This window comes from Paramisgurnus dabryanus, chromosome 9 (genome assembly GCF_030506205.2).
Source record: "Paramisgurnus dabryanus chromosome 9, PD_genome_1.1, whole genome shotgun sequence".
NCBI classification, from domain to species: Eukaryota; Metazoa; Chordata; class Actinopteri; order Cypriniformes; family Cobitidae; genus Paramisgurnus; species Paramisgurnus dabryanus.
In genome coordinates this window covers 29,038,730-29,062,731 of record NC_133345.1, presented here as the reverse complement: position 1 = coordinate 29,062,731, position 24,002 = coordinate 29,038,730, and the positions used below count along the sequence as shown (strand labels likewise).

At 38.1% G+C, this 24,002-nt stretch overlaps 1 protein-coding gene across 2 annotated transcripts in view; it reads right to left on the bottom strand.

Annotated features, from left to right (window-relative positions):
• Positions 1-1,242: 1,242 nt before the first annotated feature.
• Positions 1,243-24,002, bottom strand: part of hipk2 (homeodomain interacting protein kinase 2) — a 120,069-nt gene continuing 97,309 nt past the window's right edge. Inside the window, exons 8-15 of one of the 2 annotated variants that reach the window (XM_065283494.2) lie at positions 19,779-20,001; positions 19,556-19,677; positions 12,979-13,106; positions 11,669-11,845; positions 10,826-11,149; positions 9,405-9,652; positions 8,802-8,962; positions 1,243-8,726 (exon numbers count right to left, since the gene is read on the bottom strand). In XM_065283494.2, coding sequence (XP_065139566.1) covers positions 8,277-8,726; positions 8,802-8,962; positions 9,405-9,652; positions 10,826-11,149; positions 11,669-11,845; positions 12,979-13,106; positions 19,556-19,677; positions 19,779-20,001 — 1,833 coding nt within the window. In that variant the 3' untranslated portion in view covers positions 1,243-8,276. Of the gene's footprint in view, positions 8,727-8,801; positions 8,963-9,404; positions 9,653-10,825; positions 11,150-11,668; positions 11,846-12,978; positions 13,110-19,555; positions 19,678-19,778; positions 20,002-24,002 lie in introns of both variants that reach the window. The other variant, XM_065283493.2, reaches the window with a different exon arrangement.

Below are 24,002 nucleotides of genomic sequence, written 5' to 3'. Positions count from 1 at the left end.
CCCTCAATTAAAGGGATAGTTCACCCAAAAATTAAAAATTTAGTCGCCCACATGTTGTTACAAATCTTTATAAATTTCTTTTTTCTGATGAACACAAAGGAAGATATTTCAAGAAATGTTTGTAACCAAAGTATTCGTGGACCCCATTTACTTCCATAGTATTGTTTTTTCCTACTATAGAAGTGAATGGGGTCCACAAACAGTTTGGTTACAAACATTTTTCTAAATATCTTCCTTCATGTTCATCAGACAGCCTTCATAGGCAGCGTTTGTTTGAAATATAAACAGAGAGCACCTTTGTGATAACTATATTGAAAAACTACAATACTAATTTCTCGCTTAGCAATGCACTCAAAAGGTGTAAAAATCTTTATTTACAGTAAATTTGTGCCACAGCAGCTTTCTTGGCTGCCATTTTAATTTTTTTAACTCGACCAAGGTCGACGATTCACATTCTTCGCACACGCCCACATATAGAATTTTGGGACAAGACCATGAAGGTATCGTAGGAGACAGGAAGTAAACCAAACATTGGATTCGGACGTGCCTTGAAGCCTCCGAAGGCAGCATTTTAGAGCTTTTGAATGCAGCCAAAGAATTGAGATGTCTTACAAGATGGCAAAGCTCGATCGGTTTCCGAGTCGTAGGATGTAGGAGCGAGGAAGCATAACAGAAGCACCATTAGTTGTCACCATTTTACTCCATATGAATATATATCACTGTGGTACTCTGCTTATAAAAGTCAGATTCTCAGTAGATACAAAATCCTGCCAAGCTTTTTACAGTTTTCCATAGTTATTCCGTAGGACGATACATTTCCAGCTAATTTGACACGGGTTGACTCAACAACAGGGCCACACATTATGGCATATGTCGTCACAAATAAAAGGAACATGTTGTTTACTGACAATGATTTGAAAAGCACACTCATGACCTAATATTTATAAGAAATAGCCAACATTTGTTTTCCTTTTTTTTTTTTTACAGCTATTGCAAAACATTGCAATAAAGAAATGTTTTAAGGGATTTGAAACAGACACAAATATCAACTTCTAGAGAAAACAAGGATTTGTATAAACTGACATAATCTTAGCTACTGATTTTTTTAAGACAAATTTCTTTTTTAAATATTTGGCTGAAACATTAAAAAAGACACAATGAGACCGTATTCTCTGGACTAAAGAAAATAAAGGTCACAAATTTAAAATGAAATGAAAAACAATAAAACAGAGGAGACTGATATCGTGACTTAACAGTTTAATGTAAATCCAAGACAAAGTGTGATTACATTTCTACACATATACAATATGCATATGTGAGCATACAAATTTCCTTTAATAACTCGATTCACCTTGGAGACCGAAAAATGATCAAAAGTAACAGTGAATAACAAGCTATAACATAGTTCACCACGACGCAAGCCCCTTCACATCCTACAGTTAGTAAATAGAACGATTAAAATAACTATATTCTTCTATAACCCCCGTGTTTGTTAAAAATCCTCCATGAATGTACACTGCTATCATTAGTTGTTGAAGTCTAATAAAATCCACTCATTTTTTTTCTACAACGAAAATTATTAAGAGAAGCACACAACATTGGTAATGGTAACACAAGCGCTTAGTAGCAAGTACTCAGTTTTTAGGAGTTAAATCATTCTTATTATTGTCATTATTATATTCATTTGAACATTCTATAAAGCCAGTAAAATATCAATTCTCATAGCATACTTAATAATGTTAGCCTAAGGTATAGGGTACATATAATGCTACGTTAACAGATTAAAATAATGAGACATCACACTTCTTCAAATCCCCAATAAACAAAGCAAAATTATAATAATAAAAAAGGACAATAAACAAATAAGTATACCTGGAAATACTGCAGCACACAACAGCTTTGACAACAACTAATGTGATACACACTACTGAGAAACCATACAGCAATCGACAAAAGTAGGACTGGGGTGTCGGATGCGTTCTTAGGTCTCGATACATTGTAGAAAAATATTTGTTTTGTGTTTTTTACATTTTACTGTGAATGTTTGCTGCTGTGCAAGTAGAAAACTGTTCTGGATGGTTGCACAACGGCTACAGTGTATCACGGTACATGACAGGTTACTGTGGCAACTTTTGTGACAAATGACATTTCTGTCAGAGCTTTACAATGTTCACTAGCATTCACAGTTGTGTGAAAAGATTATGGTTTTACCCAGATAATAATTAATACAGATGCTTACGTTTATGTCACTCCATAATACAGTTTCCTAACACAGCCTAAACATGAGTTGAATGATGTCTTGGGCATGAAGATTGTTGTTTCCCTTTTTTGGTTCTAAAACAACGCATGGAGAATGGCCATATTGTCATATTTGGCCTCTTAGCACATTCATACATAAGATCATCAATTGTGTCTGAACCTCTAATGTGTCCTCTCTGAGCAAACACGTGTGTACGTGATACATTTTAAAAACAAGGAGAAAACAAAAATGAAGAAGCTTCACAAATATAGAAGCACTCTGGCCACGATATAGTAAAACATTATCCAAGCTTAAGTTAATTCATGATTATGGAGGGATCCACAATGCTGAAAGTTGGACATTTTGTGTGAGCAGACTTTTAAATCCATGTTTTTTAAAGCTTCATGTGTATTATATGGAGAAGGCAGGATTTTGATATTAAAATCACACCGTGAATAATAAGATGGCTTACATAAAAATACATTGCAAATTGTATGAATGCTTATTTCTAAATTACTTTCTACTTTGATGATTACAAACTTAAAAAAAGAAGAAAAACAAACATGTTACAACATAAACTTTCAGAACGTGTTCAGAATTGTATAAAACAAACATTTACATTTGTAGGATTGGCTTTCTATGAATTGAACTATAAGTAAAACACACTGAAATGTATAATTTGGAGAAAATAATAGAAATGTAGTATTGATTCAAATTTATGCTACATGAAGATCAAGACTTCGTCCCAAAGTGACTAAATTCAGTAATAACAATTACTACACATAATGAAAATGTATTTTAGTTCAGATTTTAGTTTACCACTATGCCCTTTATTAAAAGTAAATTAAAGTTATTAACCAGATTCAATTCAAAGGCCACTATATGGGCCAATAATGTAACCCTGTCAAGCCGCTCAACCAAATAGAGCAAAGCTGAAAGCCCCACAGTGTTCATATTCTTTAGGAAGTCAACCTACAAATGGTTTTCTGCATAAGCTGGGAAAAGAAAAATACTATAACATTAGAAAATAAAAGTACACAAAGCAGCCTTGAAACTAAAATAAAGCATATAGGTGACATTTTATGTTTAAAACTTAAAAGAAACGTAATTATGTTAATCTTCTATCGACTCATCTGACCCTATTTGCAATCAGGACATATTTTCTTTGTCAACAAAGAGAAGTACCACTGACAAAATGTACAATGAGAAAGTAGAAAAGCAGGCTTTTTTGCTATTTTGGTGCTTTTTCACTGCATTGTAAGATCTGAGTGAATTCCTACATATGCCACTTATATACAAGATCATTTCTGAACTGATCAACCCTGTCTTTTGTTGTTCAAATATCAGTGAAACACAGTGTGTCCTCCATTGCAGCCAGGGTTAAAGTCTATGCATCAGTGACATGCTGAATATCTTTGGTGGGAGGAACATAAAGTACTTAAAAGCCTGTGAAGTCCCAGTTTGGTTGTACTGGTCAGCTCTATTGACGGGAGGCTTTAGGTACACCAACGGCTCCGGACTGGAATGGAATGTTTTATGTGGCTTTAACAACAAAGAAGCATTTTTGTGTGTGTTTACATAGGCATCCAACTATAGACACAGATTTGTGAGCATAAACATCAAGCTTCTGATTCGAAATGAAGGTTGGGGTAGAATGTAACTAGGTGTCAGACCCTGGCCAAGCAAATTTACAAAGTATACTGTAGGCTTTCTGCCAACTTAGGAGGGTTCACGTATGGATAATCAACATCCCTGTTACGTATCAACCACCGAAAAACAAAAATACAATGCTTGACAAATAACAAAAAATGCATTAACGAACATCGACAAAAATTATTGCAACACTCTCTACATAAACACAATATATCTAGTAACATAAAACATTGAAATACAAACACCTCCAAGTAAAAATAAAACTACTTCAAATGCAGGTACTATGGCATGACAAGAGGGCAGAAGGAAATATATTTGATACTCTATACATATACACACATTCTGACGACAAAACAGACTAACACTGTGTCCCAACCATAGCAATGCAAAAACGTACACAAACTAATATCATTTGTCCATCCACACTGAAAATAAAAAGCCAGTCAAAACATAATTGAAGTGGAGTTAAACCAATGAGATTTTGCTCTGGGTGGGTTTTTATGCACATGCGAGGGTCCATGTACTGCCAGATTTTGTAACTGCGTGTACTTTGTACGTGTAAGTTGCGTATACGTGTACAGGAGAATCTAGTATGTAGCCCAGGAGATGCATTGCATTTTGTTTCTTTACAAAGTAATATCGCCATCTACTGGCCTGGCATGTGTAAAACAGAATGTTTTATGTTTTTTTGCAGATCTGTGTAATTGCTGATATTTTGGACAGTGTTGTCGTTTGTGCGTGAAATTTTTTAAAAACCCAAAGGAATTTTTTTTTTGCACATTGGTCAAAATCTGTGTACTTTGCAAACTTTGCAAAGCTGTGCATTTGACCGTGCGCGTATGTCCGCGCACATGTAAAAACACTATATTCCGTGCTCAAAGGGGTTATGGCAACATTTTCGGAAAGTTTTAATGTGTTTTGGCTGTATATTTACACGACAACAGAGTTTTGGGGTCCCATAAAGGCAAACTTTTGAAGAAAGGATTTAAAGTGAAGTTTTTGAAAACAACACATTGTCTTCGTGTAAACTACAAAAACGCTCGTCTGTGATAACTGTGACGTCATGTACGTATTAAGTCAATATAGGCATGCCAAGTGCAAATGTACAGTAACCTAAACAACAATGGTGACCTTCAGGTCTGTGTTTAGGACACTGCAGATAATGAGTTTAACGCTTCACAAGCAAAATGTAACAAATTTTGGTGCTTTATAGTCCAGGGTCACTTTAATAAACCAACCTCCAGTGTTGGGGGTAATGCATTACAAGTAACATGCATTACGTAATAATATTACTTTTCTGAAGTAACGAGTAAAGTAAGGCATTACTTTTTAAATGTACACATTAATATTTTGTTACTTTTTTTAAAAAGTAATGCAAGTTACTTTTTTAGTTTAAGTAATAAGATTAAAACAATTATGTACTGATTAAAACTAAACATAGTCACATTATGCACTCTATGCGTACATGCCTGTGTGGGAACAGTTTGAGTCAGAAACTGAGATGGTAGGCCAGAGCTCTACATTTTTGTGATGAAATATGCAATTTCTGAATGCAAAAATTTTCAGTCATAAAAAGAGATGAAAGAGATCAAGCCTCAGTCAAGAAAAAGTAACGCAAAAGTAACTAAAAAGTAACGTAAGCATTACATTTACTATTGTTTCTTTACAAAGTAATATCGCCATCTACTGGCCTGGCATGCTTAATACAGCATTTTTAATGTTTTTTTCAGATCTGTGCAAAAAAATGCAATGATGCATGCATGTTTATTCAAATTGGTTATGCAAGTCAATTAAACCTACAATTTTAGGTTTTTTACTAGTATATAGTTGACATAACTTATAAACAAGTTAAAAATTATTTAACCCTCTACTGCACAGATTTTTAAGGTTAATAATTTATTTAAAGAAACATGCACTGAGCACGGGGCTTTGTTAACTTATGTTGAAATATTTTACAGTGTAGGTGACCAGCAAAACCCTGTGGTTTGTCACAGCTGATTTAAAGGTCAGATTTACATGAACAAGCGTGTTGCTTTATTGCGTCACACATGGCTAGGACACAGTGTCAAATAAATGATTGGCTAACATATCAATGTTAAAATAAGCAGCAAAAACACACGCGTTGGCCCACAGTTTCCTACACTTTCATTATCTTACTGACGTGATTCCTGTGGTATGAGTGATTCCTGTGGTAAGACAAAAGTGAACAAAGTCAGTTTTGATACAGTTCGTCCCAGACATCTTCAGCTCGCCCTTTAGCCGTATAAGCCTCCATAATAAAACCCCACGAATTGACGAAGAACCCTGAAAGATGCTCAAATCTGAGTATGGTGCTCTGTCATGCAATGCCCTCGCTGCACACGGCTTTCCTTCGGCATCTACCAACGTGCTTAAAGCCAACATGCTATTCTCATTAAAAATGTGGAACTTGCTTTCTTTTACTCTTCCAACAGTTCCCTTCACAATCCACCACCGTCCACAAGCACCTCAGCTGTTCCTTTCATTAATAAAACCATCTTTCTTGAATTCTCCTAGGCTTATAGTCATTAAACCACTTCTGCCCCAGGCTCCGACAGGCTATCAGCTCCAGCCATCCACACACAGTTTTTCTCCTTGGTCGACCTATCCAGGCGTAGAATGCATGTTTTTCTTTACTGACAAATTGTGTGGCGCGATCTTAAGTTAAACTGAGTGGTACACTTTATCCATTAAATATACATGTAAATCCCCTATGACATACTGTATACAGTTTAAAGGTGCAATGTGTCATTTTTAGAAAGGATCTTTTGACAGATATGCAATATAATATACATAACTATGTTATCAGTGGTGTATAAAGACCTGACATTGTACAACGAACTGTATTGTTTTTATTACCTTAGAAAAAGTCGTTTTTATCTACATACACCGCGGGTCTCCTTACATGGAAGTCGCTGTCATGTTTTTTACGATGTCAAGTGGCAGCTACTGTAGCTTCTCGTTGCATTGCGAATTTGAGATCGATTGCAATTCGCAATCTCACCACTAGATACCGCTAAAACACATTACACCTTTAACATCAGTGAAGTTGCATTGATCGCAAGATGAGCAAACCATAGCTTCGGTATGTACAGTAAATATGCTAGCCTATATATAATTATATTCACTATCTAGAACAAAAGTTACTTTAAATGACAACTTTGGTTCATTACCCCAGGCTAAATGTAAAACAACCTCATGCACGCTAAACAAGAAGCACGCTGCAGGTGCCTATTTTTGTGAATAAAGCGCTTAAATAACATTTAGGGCTATAACACTTACACCATGAACTTAATAACATAACAGCACGGATAAAGACGTTCAACCTAGGAGCCAATTCCCAGACTAGCATCAGGTTCTAGAGGGTTTCCAGCCAAGTAAACTGTCGTAATAAATGTAAGGCACTACGAGGTAACAATGATAAACCTAAGACTGTGGAGGAATATAGCGCACAAATGTGCGGGCGGTGCAACGTACGGCGCTTTCCGCGGGCGCACGCGTGCACGCAAACACACGACCGACTACCATGTTGAACATGCCTATGTTATTGAAACCACTTTTGTGCAATCACATTAAAAGAGGAACACAAATTATCCATTGGTATCAGAAAGGTTCTTCATTAAATAAATGGGTGCAGACTGCTACATTCTACAAAGAGGGGCCCAGCTAGTTTTCTACGGTATGACAAACGTATTTTCTTTTCTAAATGTGAACGCAAACAAATAAAAGTCTATAAATACACTAGAAAGTCTCCTATTTCCAAAATGTTCCCTCCAGGTGTATTCGGGAGAGCGCGGCGGGGTATGGACATACCGCTCGCCGCACGTAATTTGGAAACGTTTAAGACAGTACAAGGCCATCATTAGATTTTTTCTTTGAAGAGCAGCAAATATCCGTATTTCACCTTATCCAATAATTCCCAGGAATTCATACATCCACGTCGTGACGCCGGCTCAACAGTCAGTGAATGATTTCGAGAAAAGGAAAACCAAACAAAACCTCGGTTTAACAAAGCTCTGTCTCTCCCAAACAGCCGTTGATGAGAACTTGTAAAGGAAAACTTCAACTTCTATTAAAAACAAAAACAAATCCCAAATCTCTCTCTCTAAAAGAAAGTAAAATAAAAGATTAACTGGCCCTTTTTGAGAAGGCAAAAAAAGTCATCTAAAAAAAACAAAAGCTCCATAGTACCCTTCTGTTTCCTCCAAGAGTACACTTGCTCTATCCATCAGCATCTTCATTGTCTTCAAGTTTAAGCATGAAGGGGCGGGGTTAAGGGGTGATAGGCTTAAGCACGTCTCTCTGACTCTGGAGGGGTGGGGTAGAAATGGCAAGCAGCGATTGGCTGGGCTCCAGTGTTTCAGCTTCAGAGGTAAGGGTACTGGTTCATCTTAGTGGGGCTCAGCGGATATCCAGTGTAGACAGTGGAGGCAGGTGATGCGCTGATGTAGGTCTGGTGCGCGAACTGCGCCTGGTACTGGCCATGATGCAGGGTGGGTGAGGGCAGAACGCGGTGGCCCATGCTAACAGGCACCTGGTGGACGATACCTGGAGGGTAGCTGGCGTGCTGGACCGCGTGACGGGCCGAATTCTGGGAAGCGACCAGGTGGGCCACCGTTCCTGTGGACCCCAGTGCCGTGGGAGCAGTGTAGGTATAGAGGTGAGGTTGTCCCGCCAGATGAGGTGGTGCCAGATGAGCTGTGTGGGTGGGGCTGTTGTGGAAAGAGTATTGAGCTTGGGTGGCCATAGTGGGGGTGATGTAAGCCTGTTGCCGTCGATGAGCTCCGTTTCGCTCGACCTGCATGTGCTGCTGGGCCTGAATGAGACAATATTAAAGTTAAAAAAATAAATTAAATGAATAAGTGCATAAAAACTAAATCTACTGAAATACCTGGCTGAGATTAAGAGGCTGCTGTTGAAAGGGGTGTGGCCCAGTGCGCTGCTGACGATATGACCCATTTCCAGTCACGCCCCCTGATGAGTGGTTGGTGCCCGACAAACCTCCATTGGAGGTCTTGAACTTATAGGTGGAGTTCTGGTGGTTCATTGTGTCTGTAGGGACAGTTTAAACATGTCAAAGACAAAAAAAATCCTTTCACATTTCACTTTATATCTGACTGATGCAATATTTCAGAGCAGAGAAAAACTAAACAATTTATATTCATAGAATTGTTGTTATTTCCAGGTTTTCCATGACCGTGAATACATAAATAACATCTCCATAGGGATTATGAGGTTATTTGTTAAAGTTCACAAAGCAATACGTCGCCTCACAATTGAAATATCATAAAATATCCTTTTGACAAACTCTAAATTGTCTCTTTAACAGCCTTGGCAATAGCACAAACTATCATCTACTATATAAGTCTACGCTGTATAGCTGGGGCTGTCAGTAAATTCAGCATTGCGCTGTCACATTAAATTGGTGCTAGATTCAGCCCCCGCCAGATATCTCCCATTCTCTGTCATCTTATCAGCCCGTCCCGTCTCTCACCAGGCAAGAGTCTATCACACTCTCCCAGGTTGTCGCTGGGCTGGTTCTTCAGAGGGGGGATAATGATGGTACGAGGGTTCCCGTTGCTGTAGTTGTCCAGGACTGCGACCTTCGAGTCGTAGCCATTGGCGTTGGGTCCATTTGGCCGGGTCTCCACAGCGTAAGGGCTGGTATTGCTGGAGTAAGAGTCAGGGGAATCATGGACCGTCACACAGCTAATGACATTTTTCCTCTGTTTAGATGACATGCTGTCGAGAAGATAAAATGCAAGTCACTTCTGGTAATGGTTATGGGATGGCGCATGCATGTGAATTTGGCATCTCGGGTGCGGATTGCTTAAGTTATTCAAGTAGTATATTTTTACTTTTACATTTATGCATTTGGCAGATGCATTTATCCGAAGCGACCGACAGTGCATTCAAGGTATATATTTAATCAGTATGTGGGTTCCCTAGGGATCGAACCCATGCTTAAAGCATTATCTTCAGGGTTAGTTAACTTCAAATTCAAGGACCTTTCAATGACTTTCAAGGTCCAAAACCCTCAAATTCAAGGACTAAATGTGGGGAGACATTTCAAGTGAGAGCAAAGTTACAACGTGTTACCTTTAAAGATACATTGTTACAGTTCCCTTTCGAGGGAACTTGCGCTGCGTCACTGCAGTGACACTTTGGGGACGCCTCCAAGGGTAAGCGCGTCTGAATGTGTATATCAAATTCAACCAATGGTGAGGCTTAATGACAAAGATAGGGTGACGCGGGAGCCAGGAAGTATATCGCCTGAAATATTGCCAAAGACGGCGTTACAGGGACGCAGGATTATGGCAAGGGAGAAGCAGCGCCTCATTCCCTTCTCAGGGAACAACAGTTACATACGTAACCCGAGACGTTTTCATTTGTCAAACACAATTATGCAAAAAAGCATTTTGGTATGAATGAACATTCGCATACAGAAGATATAAGCATTTAAAGTGAACAGTTTATTACGTGTGCTTAAAAATTCTAGAATTTTTATGATAATATCCTACACTAGACGGAAACAAATGAATTTTTTTCCAGAAAACTTCTTGCATAAATAGATTCAAGCACTTTCAATGACCTGTATCTATGTATGTATATTTTCAAATATATCCTACTAAATGTCACTGGTTTCACTGTATTGCATATGATTCAGTTATTCCATGTTATTTATTTATATTTCTGTCTTAATCAGAATGTAATCTGCTCAAATGCTCTGAAATTATTGTTTTTTGGACATGGCCGAGGCTGAACATAAAACAATAACCAATAATATCTCATCCAGGAATTAATCCTGCTTTACATGATTTTGAAAATTACCACCGAATATGACCCTACACCAAAAAGGACTTTTACAGCCTGCTTGTGTGTACTTTAAGAGGCAACATTTTTCATTTTGCTGACCTGGTGTTAGTGGGCTGTTTGTGGTCATCATCTTCATCCGTGTCGCTGCTGATGGTGATGATGCTAACGGCCGGGCTGGGAGTGTCGGCGATGACAATGGTGTGTCGCGGAGGGTTATGTTGACCGTGGTGGTCTCGTGTGGTGTTACATGTCTGCTCTACGCCCCACCCCCCTCCTCCAACCCCACAGGTCTGGGATGGGGCGCAGGTGGTAGATGGGCCGTTCTGAACCACCGCGCATCGTGGAGGGGTGTTCTCCTTCACACGCTTGGAGCGCTGAGGTGACGTGACTGCCTGGGTGGAGGACACGTCATACGATACGTTCCTAAGATAGAATGAAGCTTGAAGTTAAATTCAGTTTTTATGATGTTAAATATTCCATGCTTATAGGCACAGAGTAGAAAAATTTACCAATATATTATCATGTTTTGGACATTGTACCGCAGTAATGCTGTGCATTTACCATCGACACCATGGATATTTGGACTTATACCACAGGGCTGTTGAATGCTTTATTCTGATTGGCTAAGACATGTTCAATGGATGTTGATTATTTTTCTGTAAACCGCACACTTAACCTTTTAAATGTCTTAAAAATAGACACCAGAGCAATATTTGTGGTAACTGTGGTATAAGAGGAATAATTGACTCCGGTCCTTTGAATTATAAGAAAATAATGCACACCAACGTGGTAATGCGGCATGACGCGTAGTGCCGTTACACCGTGGGTGTGCATTATTTTCGACAATTATCCCCGTCGTCAATTATTCCTTACATGTAGTCCACTTAATTATTAAAAATCATCTGCTACTATCACAATGTGTTTTTATAAGTGTTGGCTCACCTGGTCATCTGGTGCTGCTTGTTCTTTTTGGAGGAGGAGCTATTGTTTGATGGCTGCCTCATGACATGAGCCACACCCACATTGAGAGGTTGCTGGGAGGGCAGGGCGACGTGACCCGCCAGTAAGGCTGGCTGTTGCATAATGGGATTGTAATGGCTGCCATGGGGATGTGAATTCCTGAAGCACAACAGGTACAAAACATATAAAGTTTAATAAAAAATACAGTGTAAAAATTTATTCTTAATCAAAAATATTGCTCTGTTTTACTCTGAAATGTACAAAAACACCCTTATGAGACAAACTGACCTTAGCAAAACTGAAACAAATATGTTAATAAATAGGTTAACAAGATTTTAGCAGTATACAGAGCTCTGTTGAGTAATAAAAGATTTTACTCCATAATGGAATGCATTTTTACCAAAATTAAAATGGTAATAAAATACATAACTGCCATTTCCTCTGTTGTTTTATGCAGGTCTAAACACAGCTTATTTCATTAGGGCCTATAATCTGTCTTTGTTTCTACAATGAATGATTATGACTTTAAATAAATAATACTTGCAACATTTGACCATAAGGGGCAGCAGTGTCTGCAGTTAAGAGAGCACAAAGCTCAGCAATGGAAAAATCCTTTGCAGTGAAAGTGTTTTAAACCGACTGGTTCAGGATCTGCAGATATCAGCACACATTTATCTATAATAGGCTCAACCAATGGAGGTCGTCACGAACCGACTCCATTAACCTGCCCTGGCATGAGAGGCATTATTGCACTCAGTGTTCTGAGACAAGAAATCATCTAAAACAAGAATTCAACATGAACTCTAAATGTATTCTGACTGTAATATGCTGATCTTAGGCATAAAAAATTTCTTTTACTTCATTCTGAATGAATAATTTAATGGCAAGTTGGCTTTGTAGGTGCATTTGCAGACTAAGTAACCAAGAAAATTAAATCGCCTTAGTCTGTAATCTAGTAGATTATGAAAATTCAGCCATGGCATGAAATATATGGATCATCATTCACTATTTTGTATACTAATCTTTTGTATCCACATGACCTGGAGGTCTTTCATCAAAATATATTGGTTGAGTCAAAGATGCTGTCTGGCTGTGAATTTAAAATTGTTATATTTTATGCATTTGGTCAAAGCCACTTACAGTGCATTCAAGATATACATTTTATCAATATGTGTGTTCACTGGGACCTTGTTAACAAATGTAAAAAGCATGTTAAAAATACACTTCAATTTTAATTGACTCAAGGGGAAATGGGATGTCATTGTGAAGCAAATGTTGTTTTTCAGTCTCACCTCCAGTTAGCCAGAGGTTGTGTGCCGGTCATGGAGTCGGGGATGACGGTGGCGTGTTGCACGGAGGTGTGTGTGAGCTGTTGCCACGCCGGAGGGAGGAGGATCTGTTGAGTACCAGATGGCCAGGCCTGCTGCAGTGTCAGGTTGGAGGGAGACGGGTTAGGAAGAGAGAAAGAGAGGGTTGACATCTGAAAGGTCAGGTGCTGATCAGAGGTTTGAAAATTTGCAGATAGTGACATGTGAATCTAAAGTATCTTTAAGTCAATGAGAGTTATCATTTTAAGGTGACATTAACTACGGTGACACCAACTACAGGATAACGGCTGTTGCCAACACAACAAAGTTAAGAAGAACTCAATGAAAATGAAAAGTGATGCTGAACAATACTGCAAAAATTATTTCTTTATCACGAATTGCTGGTTTTCCAAAAAATCTAAACATTTAAGAAACATTTTATATAAGTAACAATTCATGTCAACTACCCCTTTAATATCATCAAAATATTAAAAGGGTAGCTGACTAGGGCTGTAACGATTATGAAATTTGGCTGACGGTTAATTGACTTCTAAATTGTGACGGTTAATTGCCTATTTTAGGGCTTTGATGATTATGGCGACTAATTGTCTGTTTTGTTGCTTTGACTTTTAATTCCCATACATTTTTTTGGTTGTTCATGAAATAATTTTCACACATTGTTGTGATTATTTAAATTAAATCTCTTGCAAGGTTTACCTGGCAGTAAAAATTAATACACATAATGCATATTTAACTCTTTCCCCGCCATTGACGAGATATCTCGTCAATCAAGAGAAAACGCTTCCCCCGCCAATGACGAGTTTTTCCGTCTTTCCGCAATACCGCTATTATCCACTAGGTGCCTTCCGCAACTTTTTAAACACGGAAGTATTGCCCTATGGCAAGCTGCTGCATGTCCGTGTCTGCTTTAAAGATCGCTCTGAATGGGATCTCTATGAAAAGTCTGTCACAAAAATGGAATTATCTCTGCTTTTTGCTCAAAATATGGTTTTTGCAGAAACCTACCCATATTCAAAAGCTGATTACAAAAGAACCACTGAAGGTAGGATGAAACGTTTTTTTTGTTTGAAAGCAGAGGGTCTGTTCTTTCATTTGGTATATTGTATGTTTATATATTTGAAGAAGAAAATTTTCTGGAAGACATTAAACTTTTGTGAAAATCATGAAAAACGCTGGCGCTGGCTGGCAACTTTTTTTTAAAACGCTGGTGGTGAAAGAGTTAAAAGTAATCTGAAACTGTCTCGTTTATGCAGGCGCTGCAGCTCCCCCTTGTGTTTTTAGAGAGATGTGCCATCATTGCGGTGATCATAAATCATTGCGATGAGGTCAAACAATCACGATGAGACGATTATTTATTCATTGTCTAAATTTTTTATTTAGTTTTTATTGTCTTGCCTTAGCTATTTGTAGTTCTTACTCAGCATAAATCGAACAAAAACGTTGTAGGTTTTTGCTTACAAGTTACAACAACAACAAATTATCTGAGGTAGTGTCTTAAATTAAATTCAAGATTGCTTCTCGTGTAAAATTTCTATTGTATATCTTCAATCATTCACTATACAATTATTGTGGCCAAAAAAACTTGCAATAATATTTTTGCAACTTTTATATATATAAATAAACCATACAATTGGTCTAATTCATATTTGGTACCATTCATTTATTAGCCAAAGAATTATACTCAAAATACAAGAGTAGGGAGAGAGAACGAAAAAGTAACCAACATTTTTAATGGCTGCTGAATAATTTACGAAATGATCACATATAGATACCGAAAATTGTTGTCATCATATACTGTTCCGTATTATTTAGCACTTATCGCATTTCCCCCAAAATACTACGCAACCCGTAATTTATACTAGAAAAGAAAACAAAGATTGACTCATGAAGTCTTGAAGCAAGCAACCGCACAGTAACTTGGTTACATTTACAGTGATATACTGTAAATGTTGTCGATGTGAATGCCATGTAACACTGTAGTCGCAGGGCTTAAGCACAGCTTAACAGGCCAGGTTACCGCACCCACACATTTAGAAAGAGGAAAGGATACAGCTATTTAGAGATATGACCGCTAGTAAGTGCTAAACTGTGCCAAACAACCACCAAAGGGTACATCACTTAGTTATTTAAGACCCCACCATCAGCATAACAGCCTGGATACACATTGTAAACCTCTCTCTGACACACATCTGTTCTTAAAATTATTTATTTTGCAAGACTTTAGAAATTAGTAGAAAATACAAATTGCGGAGGGCAAATAAAGATCTCCCTGTAGAACAACACAAAGCTTTGGCGAAACTTCATTTATTTTCCTCACTCGATTCCTTGGCACCCGTTTTGAGATGAAGATCAGAGATGTGGCCCTACACGCCGTGTACGGTCTTGGCTTCGGCGTGCAAAGAAGATAAGATCCTGCCCTAATAAAGAGATGTGGCATCTACCAAGCAGCCCGCTGATGTGTTAGACATTTTTCAAATCAGCTCCGACTTTAATTAAATTCAGGGCCCTCATTCGGCAGCTTTGTGAGGAACTGCTTTGTATGAGTGGTGAGGAGTGTGTGGAGTGCCAAGCATAATTTGCCTCGAGACGAGAGCTTGAAGACGACTGTCTCCAGCCTTAATAGTTTAATGCAGCTTTATTGATTAACAGTTTAATGTACAACTAATGAATTGTTTCTTTAATACCCTTTGCACATCTATTTACTGGCTCGTCGGTATGGACCACAGCACTCGCACAAAGAGCGCAGGGATGGGGAAAAGAGTGGAAAAATTACTTTTATGATGTTTGTTTGAGGGCGATAACATATTTTCTGTATTTCCATTTATAAAATGGATAGTTTCAGACTCTTAAATTTAATTGGGTGAGCTGTGCTCAAAGCTGTTGTAAAGTGCCTTAAGCACAGTAAAATCGCTTTTACACACAGCCTCTTATGGCTTATTGTTTTATTTAAGTTGCATTGTAATAAAGCCACATTTTTATGGAATTTCAAATGGTCTCGGTACTTAGGTTTAACTTTATCTTTAAAGAGCAACTGATAGCATTTTTCTCAAAAGGAAACATTATTATTTTAAAGTTATTCTTATAATAAACTTGCATGCACACCTTTTATTCAAGTGTATAACTTTATAGTTGACCTAAATACAAACTGGAATACAAAACTGGAACTGGAATGTTACCATTATTATGCACTTATACAGAAATACAGAGATATTTGTGACCCTGGACCACTAAACCAGTGATAAGGGTCAATTATGACTGTATGGTTTGTTAGAATAGGATAATATTTGGCCGAGATACAACTATTTGAAAATCTAAAATCTGAGAGTGCAAAAAAATCTAAATATTTATAAAATGGCATTTAGGTTTTCCAGATGAAACCCTTACTGCATCCATTCACAAAAATAAAATTATGATATATTTACGGTAGGAAATGTACAAAATATCTTCATTAAACATGATATCCTAATGATTTGTGGCATAAAATAATCATAAATCGATCATTTTGACCCATACTATGTATTTTTGGCTTTTACAAGTGCTCCTTAAGGCTGGTTTTGTGGTCCAGGGTCACTTTCGAACAAGACCTTAAAGTGCATACTTCGAATACTTAATTTAGGGTCATGCCTCCACCCTCATCTCCACAGATACTGTATCTGACCGATGACATGAATTTTCCTATCAGAACTGGAGGCCCTTTGCCTACATTCCTGACACTTTAACGGCTCCTTTCTCACTCTTGGGTTGGGTAATCGTACTGTCTGCCCTGGAATGGTAACCCAGATATGAGTGCAGTTTTCCATGCAAGGCCATATCTACATCTACCCCCTAACCGATTTTCTGCCCTTGTGGGGTGAAAGCCTTTTGTCACCCCGAGGCCTCTGAAAGCTTGCCGCTCCCTCTGCAATTGTTTTCGCATTTTCTGCATTCCTGCTTGAGATAAAGGCCGAGGTCTTCTAGAGACCCACTCCACTGGCACCAAGAGTGATGTGGTGCGCCTGATTGGGTTGAAGGGAGGGGTTAAGACCCTGGAGCAGCGATGAGTCCAGAGAAACAAATATCTCCGTATTTGTTCAGGAAAACTGCCTTTCTCAATGCCGTGATTTACTTATCACCACTGGAATGTATGCATGAGTTTTTTTCTTTACGTGAGACACGATAAATATGCATTAAAGTAAGAAATAGCAGGGTTTAACAATAAGAAGGGTCCTGTGGCCCTAGGGCCAATGTGCGAAACAAAACTGTCACTTGCCTATTTGGGCTGAGTTTTTAGGGTAAACGGCCCTTCCACTTGAGCAGTAGCAGAAAACTGCAGGATCTCTTAAACCTAAATAAAATTAAATCCTATTTTCTATTAGTCTTTTTGATTCATTCTGCTAAAAAATGCTCAAGATGTATAAAGACGATGCATAAAGAAGACATTTAGGCCCAATCCCATTTCTTTGTCTTACCCCTTACCCCTACCCCTTAGTTTTGCATGTTCACGAGAGCGAAAGGGCTATCCCAATTGGGCCTTACACTCTCGTGAACGTGCAAAACTAAGGGGTAGGGGTAAGGGGAAGGGGTAAGACAGAGAAATGGGATTGGGCCTTAGTCTTGAAAAGTATTATTTTTTTGTTTTTGTACATATTTCCTGTATTTTGTGTTTGTATCTTAATAAAATAGATAAAATAAATAAATATGGATGAACATTAAAACTTCTAAAACAACAAGTCTGGTGGTGGTGGCCTAATGTAAGGTTCACACCAGACGCGGTAGGGGCTGTAAGCGCGAGTGATTTACATGTTAAAGTCGCCATGAAACGGAAGTGGTGATTGCCTTTTTTCCCCCGTGGTGACATATATCAGAATTGGTGACATATATCGGCTTCTGAAGTTAAATAAAGGCAGGGCTGGATTTGAATTTGTCCATCGAGATCTGATTGGTTCGTTTGAAGTTGGGTCGTGTTGCTAATTGCTAATCGCTGCAATCATCTCCCGGACTCCGCCCACCTGCCATACTATGTGACCAAAAGAGAGAGAGGTCGTTTTGAGGAGGGGACGAGATATGAGTTTTTGATTAAAGATTACGAGGGCACATGAATTTAAAAAAAATAATGAAGCACATATATAAGTCATTTGTAAAAAATAACACAATATTCCAAAACAAATTATAGTTTTAAATTTCAATTTCATTGTGACTTTAAGTCTCCCATGACGTGAATTTCCGCGTAAATGTCTCGAATTTTACGCACGAATGAAGCGAGTAAACTCAAAATGTTCAAGCGTCCAACTACGCGCGAATAGCGCATTTTTGCCCCCTCTACCGCGGCTGGTGTGAATGCACCATTAGACTTTTACACAGTACTGTATATTTGCATATGGTGCCTTAATTTCATAGACATTAGGAGAGGACAGGAAAGTACATGGACCCTGAGCCGGGATTCAAACTCGGTTCACCAAAAGTGTGCCTGCACCATACTGAATGTCGGAGCACATCCCACGACACCATCGGCTCAGACGGGCTGGTGCTTTTTATGCCAAACTTAAACAGTGTGGGCTCCTGTACAGTAAGTAATTGCCCTTTAATGTGATGTATTGAATTTTGTTTTAAATGTGACCCTGCCTGTGAAAATTCAGATAAAGTCATCTGTTTTTGATTTACGTTTATCATGTAAAGACAATTCTGTGAAAATATAACCTTGATATCTTTAGAGTAAGGTCAAAGCTTGAAATAAAAGTGAAATGAGTGATTGAAATCACACTTAGATGTTCCTAATCTCAATATATATTATTGAGACTTTAGCCTAAATTTCACAGACAATGTCACATGTAAAAAGGGTAACATTATTAACCTGGCTAATGATGTCCTATTCTTTTTTTTTTGCGTGAATAAAACACTAAAAACTTTTATGATGGGGTTGACAAAAATATTGCTGTGCAGGTGCACATTTTTTAAAAAACACCTTTATTGTCTAGCCCTCACTGGAGTCTTAAAAAAGAGGCGAGAACTCAGTTCAGCAAAATTGAAAAAAATATTGTGGATAAATTACACTTAGATAAACACAGCCACACTGTTTGTTAAAACCCGTCTGGTGCCTGCCTTGCGGCTCCATAGGGTAGACAAATCCCTGAGCATCCATAGAGCTCATTTAAAACCAAACTCCATCATTCTCCTCAGACCGTGACTAGTACCCAAACTCCAGGGAAGCAACACGGTTGTCTGGTCCTAGTGGACGCAGGAAAACAAACTATCAGTTAGGTAAAACCTCCAACGGGGAAAAGTCAGGTCAGTCTAGTTGCTCCCGCAGAGCACACATTTCGATAAATTCATCCAGACTTTCATTAATCTACTGGGCAGAAAATGAGATCGTCTTCTTCACTTTGCTAAAGGAGGAAGTGAATTATACTTATATCATTAAAACAAAGTAGGTCATGCTAATTGCTCTTCGTTGGAGCCAAATTCGGATGTAATAGTGAATTTGGGAAAGACTGAGGGGTGTAATTAGTTTAAGAAATCTCTCTCATTTATTCGCTATGGCAATGGGGCTAACATCTGTCTGTACCTGTGTCAGCAGGCCTGGCTGGATTTGGAGAGGTTGAGGACCGGGGGCTTGTGTTACTATGGGAACTGCATTCTCCATCCGCACCGAGTAGCCGGTGTGTTTAGAGGGCGATGCTTGCAAACCTGGGGAAAAATAACAAGGGGAACGTTATTAGATGGCAAGACCGATGTAATCTACTGTATACACTCATCCAATTAAGTATCTCTATAACCGAGTTTCCTACCTTGGAAGCTAGGTGGGCAGACGATCAGGGCCTGCTGGAAGGGATCCGGTCGGGCGGCGCAGAGCTGAGGCCCACCGGGCTGGAGGGGCATGGTCCTGGGGGCCACGGCAGCCATAGGGGCCGCAGAAGGCTGGTAGAGTGCAGATTGGTAATTTAGTATGGAGACATCAGGATTTGCTAGGGAAAAGGTGGCACTGGTGGAAGAGGGAGCCAGGTTGGTGGCCTAAAGGAATCGATGGGTTCAAGAAACAAACAAAAGCATGAGGAAGTGGGTATGGTTTACGGGAATGGGTGGAGCCATAGAGATTTTAAATAATATGTGATGATGAAAATAAACTGATTAAAATGAATCCTGATGTGCAAGATGGATGTACAGTACAAGTATGGGATATGGACAGTCATGTGGTCATTATAGCAAAATAATGCCAGGTGATCAGTCATGAAGGTTATTTTGCAATAAAGATTGGCTGACCGTACATTATCCTACTTATTATATGGCTGCGTACAGAATAAAAAAAATAACAGCATGCACATAAAACCTTTAATTGAGTTTGTACAAACTAGAAAAACAAAACACAAGCACAGCTACAGAGTCCATGAATGTTGGCATTCTGCATTCTGCATTTGGCCGACACTTTCTTCCAAAGCGACTTTCATTACAATATACCAATTGAAAGAACAGACCCTCTGCTTTCAAACAAAAAAAAAAACGTTTCATCCTACCTTCAGTGGTTCTTTTGCAATCAGCTTTTGAATATGGGTAGGTTTTTGCAAAAACACCATATTTTGAGCAAAAAGCAGAGATAATTCAATTTTTGTGACGGACTTTTCATAGAGATCCCATTCAGAGCGATCTTTAAAACAGACACGGACATGCAGCAGCTTGCCATAGGGCAATACTTCCGGGTTTAAAAAGTTGCGGAAGGGCGCCACCTGGTGGATAATAGCGGTATTGCGGAAAGACGGAAAATCTCGTCATTGGCGGGGAAGCGTTTTTTCTTAATTGACGAGATATCTCGTCAATGGCGGGAAAGAGTTAAAGGGATACTCCACTTTAAAAAAAAAAATATGCTCATTTTCCAGTTCCATCGAATTCGAACCCATGACCTTTGTGTTGCTAACGTAATACTCTACCCACTGAGCGTTACAACACTAAAACTATTTAGCTAGAACCCCTTTAACTCAATAAATGTCACAACCGACCAATCAGAATCAAGTATTTCAAAGAGCCGGGTAATAAAATTATTTATCCCAGACAGCAAGCACAGGAAATGTGTTTTACTTCAACTTTCAACCAATATCTTAGCGCAAATACTATGACACAGTTGTGCAACTTCAACACAAAAGCTCTGTCAGCTGGGTGGATGCAGGCTCAGTGTTCAAACACGTTTTATAAAATGACTTATCGAGAGTTTGGGGAGAGTGAGAGAGAGGGAGAGAGAGAGCTTCAATCAATGCTCTTGTGTTACAGTCTCCATCAATGCTAGGACCCTTCAACTCATTGAATTTGCTCAGTCTCATTAGCAGCAGATAATGATCGCTCTTTGCGCTAAGCTATGATTAAATATACACACAGATCTAACCCGTGAAGAGAGAGGCAATCTGTTCTTCAAATCCCCTGTACTAGATTTCCCCTCCAGTGCTTTTTAATCCAGCCTGACTGCGGCAGATTCTGTTTATTCGCCTATCAATGTGAAAATTGTCACCATGCACAATATATATCGTTTCAGCATCGACATTGCAATAGACGCATCTGCAATCACATGCAGAGCATTGTTTTTGTCAAGAGTTATGAGAACGGTTTCAAACATTTCATCTTGCAAAAGACCAAATAATACGGTTTCAAAGAAAGTTTTAATAACACGATCTTGTCGCTTGACCAGTGGTACTGTATGTAACACCATCACACAACAATTTTCCTCAAGTTGCTATACCAGAGCTATATGAGAAATGCTAAGTTAATTCCTCTTAAACAAAGCTATTCCAGTCATTTGATGAATTCATCCAGTATTTATATCACAATATACATCACAAACAAAAAATATTGCAATGTCAGTTTTTCCCGAATATCCTGCAGGCCTTCACATTTTCTAGGTTGATAGAAGCAAGGGGGCCCAATTATAGCACTTAAACATGAAAAAAGTCAGATGTTCATGATATGCCCCCCTTAAAATTAAGATTTATACATCATCTGAAAGTTGAATAAATAAGCTTCACATTCATGTATGGTTTGTTAGGATAGGACAATATTTGGCCAAGATACATATATTTAAAAATATGCAAAAAAAATTGAAAAATAAAATCGCCTTTAAAGTTGAAGCCCTTAGCAACACATTACTTATGCTAAATTTAAAGTAAATTTACGGTAGGGAATATCTTCCTGGAACATGATCTTTACTTAATATCCTAATGATTTCTGGCAGGGAAAAAATTATAATTTTGACCAATACAATGTATTGTTGGCCATTGCTACAAATATATCCTTGCGATTTCCAGGGTCACATTTACTGACCCCATTAGCTGAGATTAAACCATCTATATCAGAAGAAAAGCTGTTTGGTATGAAACACTAAACTTTTATTTGACAAAAAAGGCAAACTTTAAAATCTAAGCTAAAATATGGGTTTTAGATCAATACACAAAAAATTTATAAAAAAGAAAAATCGTGGTAATATATATTAATATTTTGTTGATCTTCCCTCTTGTTTTACATTACAACAGTCATTCTTCTAGGCATTGACCACACTGCAAAAAATGATTTTCAAGAAAAAAATTACTTAGTATTTTTGTCTTGTTTTCAGTAAAAATATCTAAAAATTCTTAAATTAAGATGCTTTTTCCTGATGAGCAAAATTACCCAAGAAAATAAGTCTAGTTTTTAGACCAAAAATATCAAATTTAAGTGATTTTGTGTATAAAACAAGCAAAAAAAAAACAAAATTTTTCTTTCAAGAAAAATGTAAAAAAAAAATGTAGCTAACCCCATTGGCAGATTTTTTTTTTTTTTGCTTGTTTTACGGACAAAATCACTTAAATTTGATATTTTTTGTCTAAAAACTAGACTTGTTTTCTTGGGTCGTTTTGCTCATCAAGAAATAGCATCTTAATTTAAGAATTTTTAGGTATTTTTCTTGAAAATCTTTTTTTTGCAGTGCACATACAAAATGTTAATAAATCTTTAGTAATACATTTAAGTAACAGACAAATCCTTTAAAGCTGGACATCACTTTTGGCCACTAATGTATACTCTTTTACTTATAATGCTGTGGTGGTTGTATGGGAAATGTTGGTTTGAGTCTGGCCTGTCTTACAAGTTTCCTCCACATAGTTTTCTGTATTTTCTCGAACATCTTTGTAAATAGCAAGTGAGAGAAAGCTAAAAAAAACCGAATAAATAAAAATGTGCAAGGTTCAAAGACTACATAAGAATGGGTTTGTCTGGATAGCAAACTGCAAATTGGCATAAAAATCTAGCAAGATTCACATCATGCATTCACAAACCTAAACCATTGAATGCAAATCTCACAAGAATTTTGCAAAACGAGGTTTACCACAACTGTCCGTGTGACTGCATTTACACGTAGACACTTAGTGAAACTGAAGAATACAATAAACAAAAGAAAACACGTTTTCATCTTTGATAACCTGATCTTTTCAAAACCTTTTCGTTTATCGTAGGATATTGTTATACACTTTCATCTGGCTCCAAAGCGATAGCGTTTCATCTCATGCCAACGCTAGTAATTATAGACTTTTCATTAAGGTTTGTATGGAGAGAATTCAGTATAGGCCTTTTCATTTTTCATTTTCTCCGTTAAGCAAGGCCGACGAGCACCAGGGGAGAAAGTTAATCAATACGCCGCCATGGCATTCATCACACAAAATAAACACTTCAGCCTCACAGCTGACTAATGCTACATGAGGTTTGCCTCAGACTTACACACACAAACACAATGATAGCATAAACCTACGCCCCAAACAGATTATACACAACGTTCATATCAGCATATTACATAAAGTTGTATAACTTTACAGCTGTATGACTTTTTGACTTTAACCATTGTTTATTCCAAGGGAGGAAGTCCCAGTCTGAGCGGATCTAAGGAATGAAAGGCATCATGGGATACATGCCTGGCTCTATGTCAGCAGTTTAGGCAAACGCTCCCCGGTGAAGCTAAACTGCACAGAGGCAAAACAGAAGGAAACAAAAGAAGAGAGGAAAAC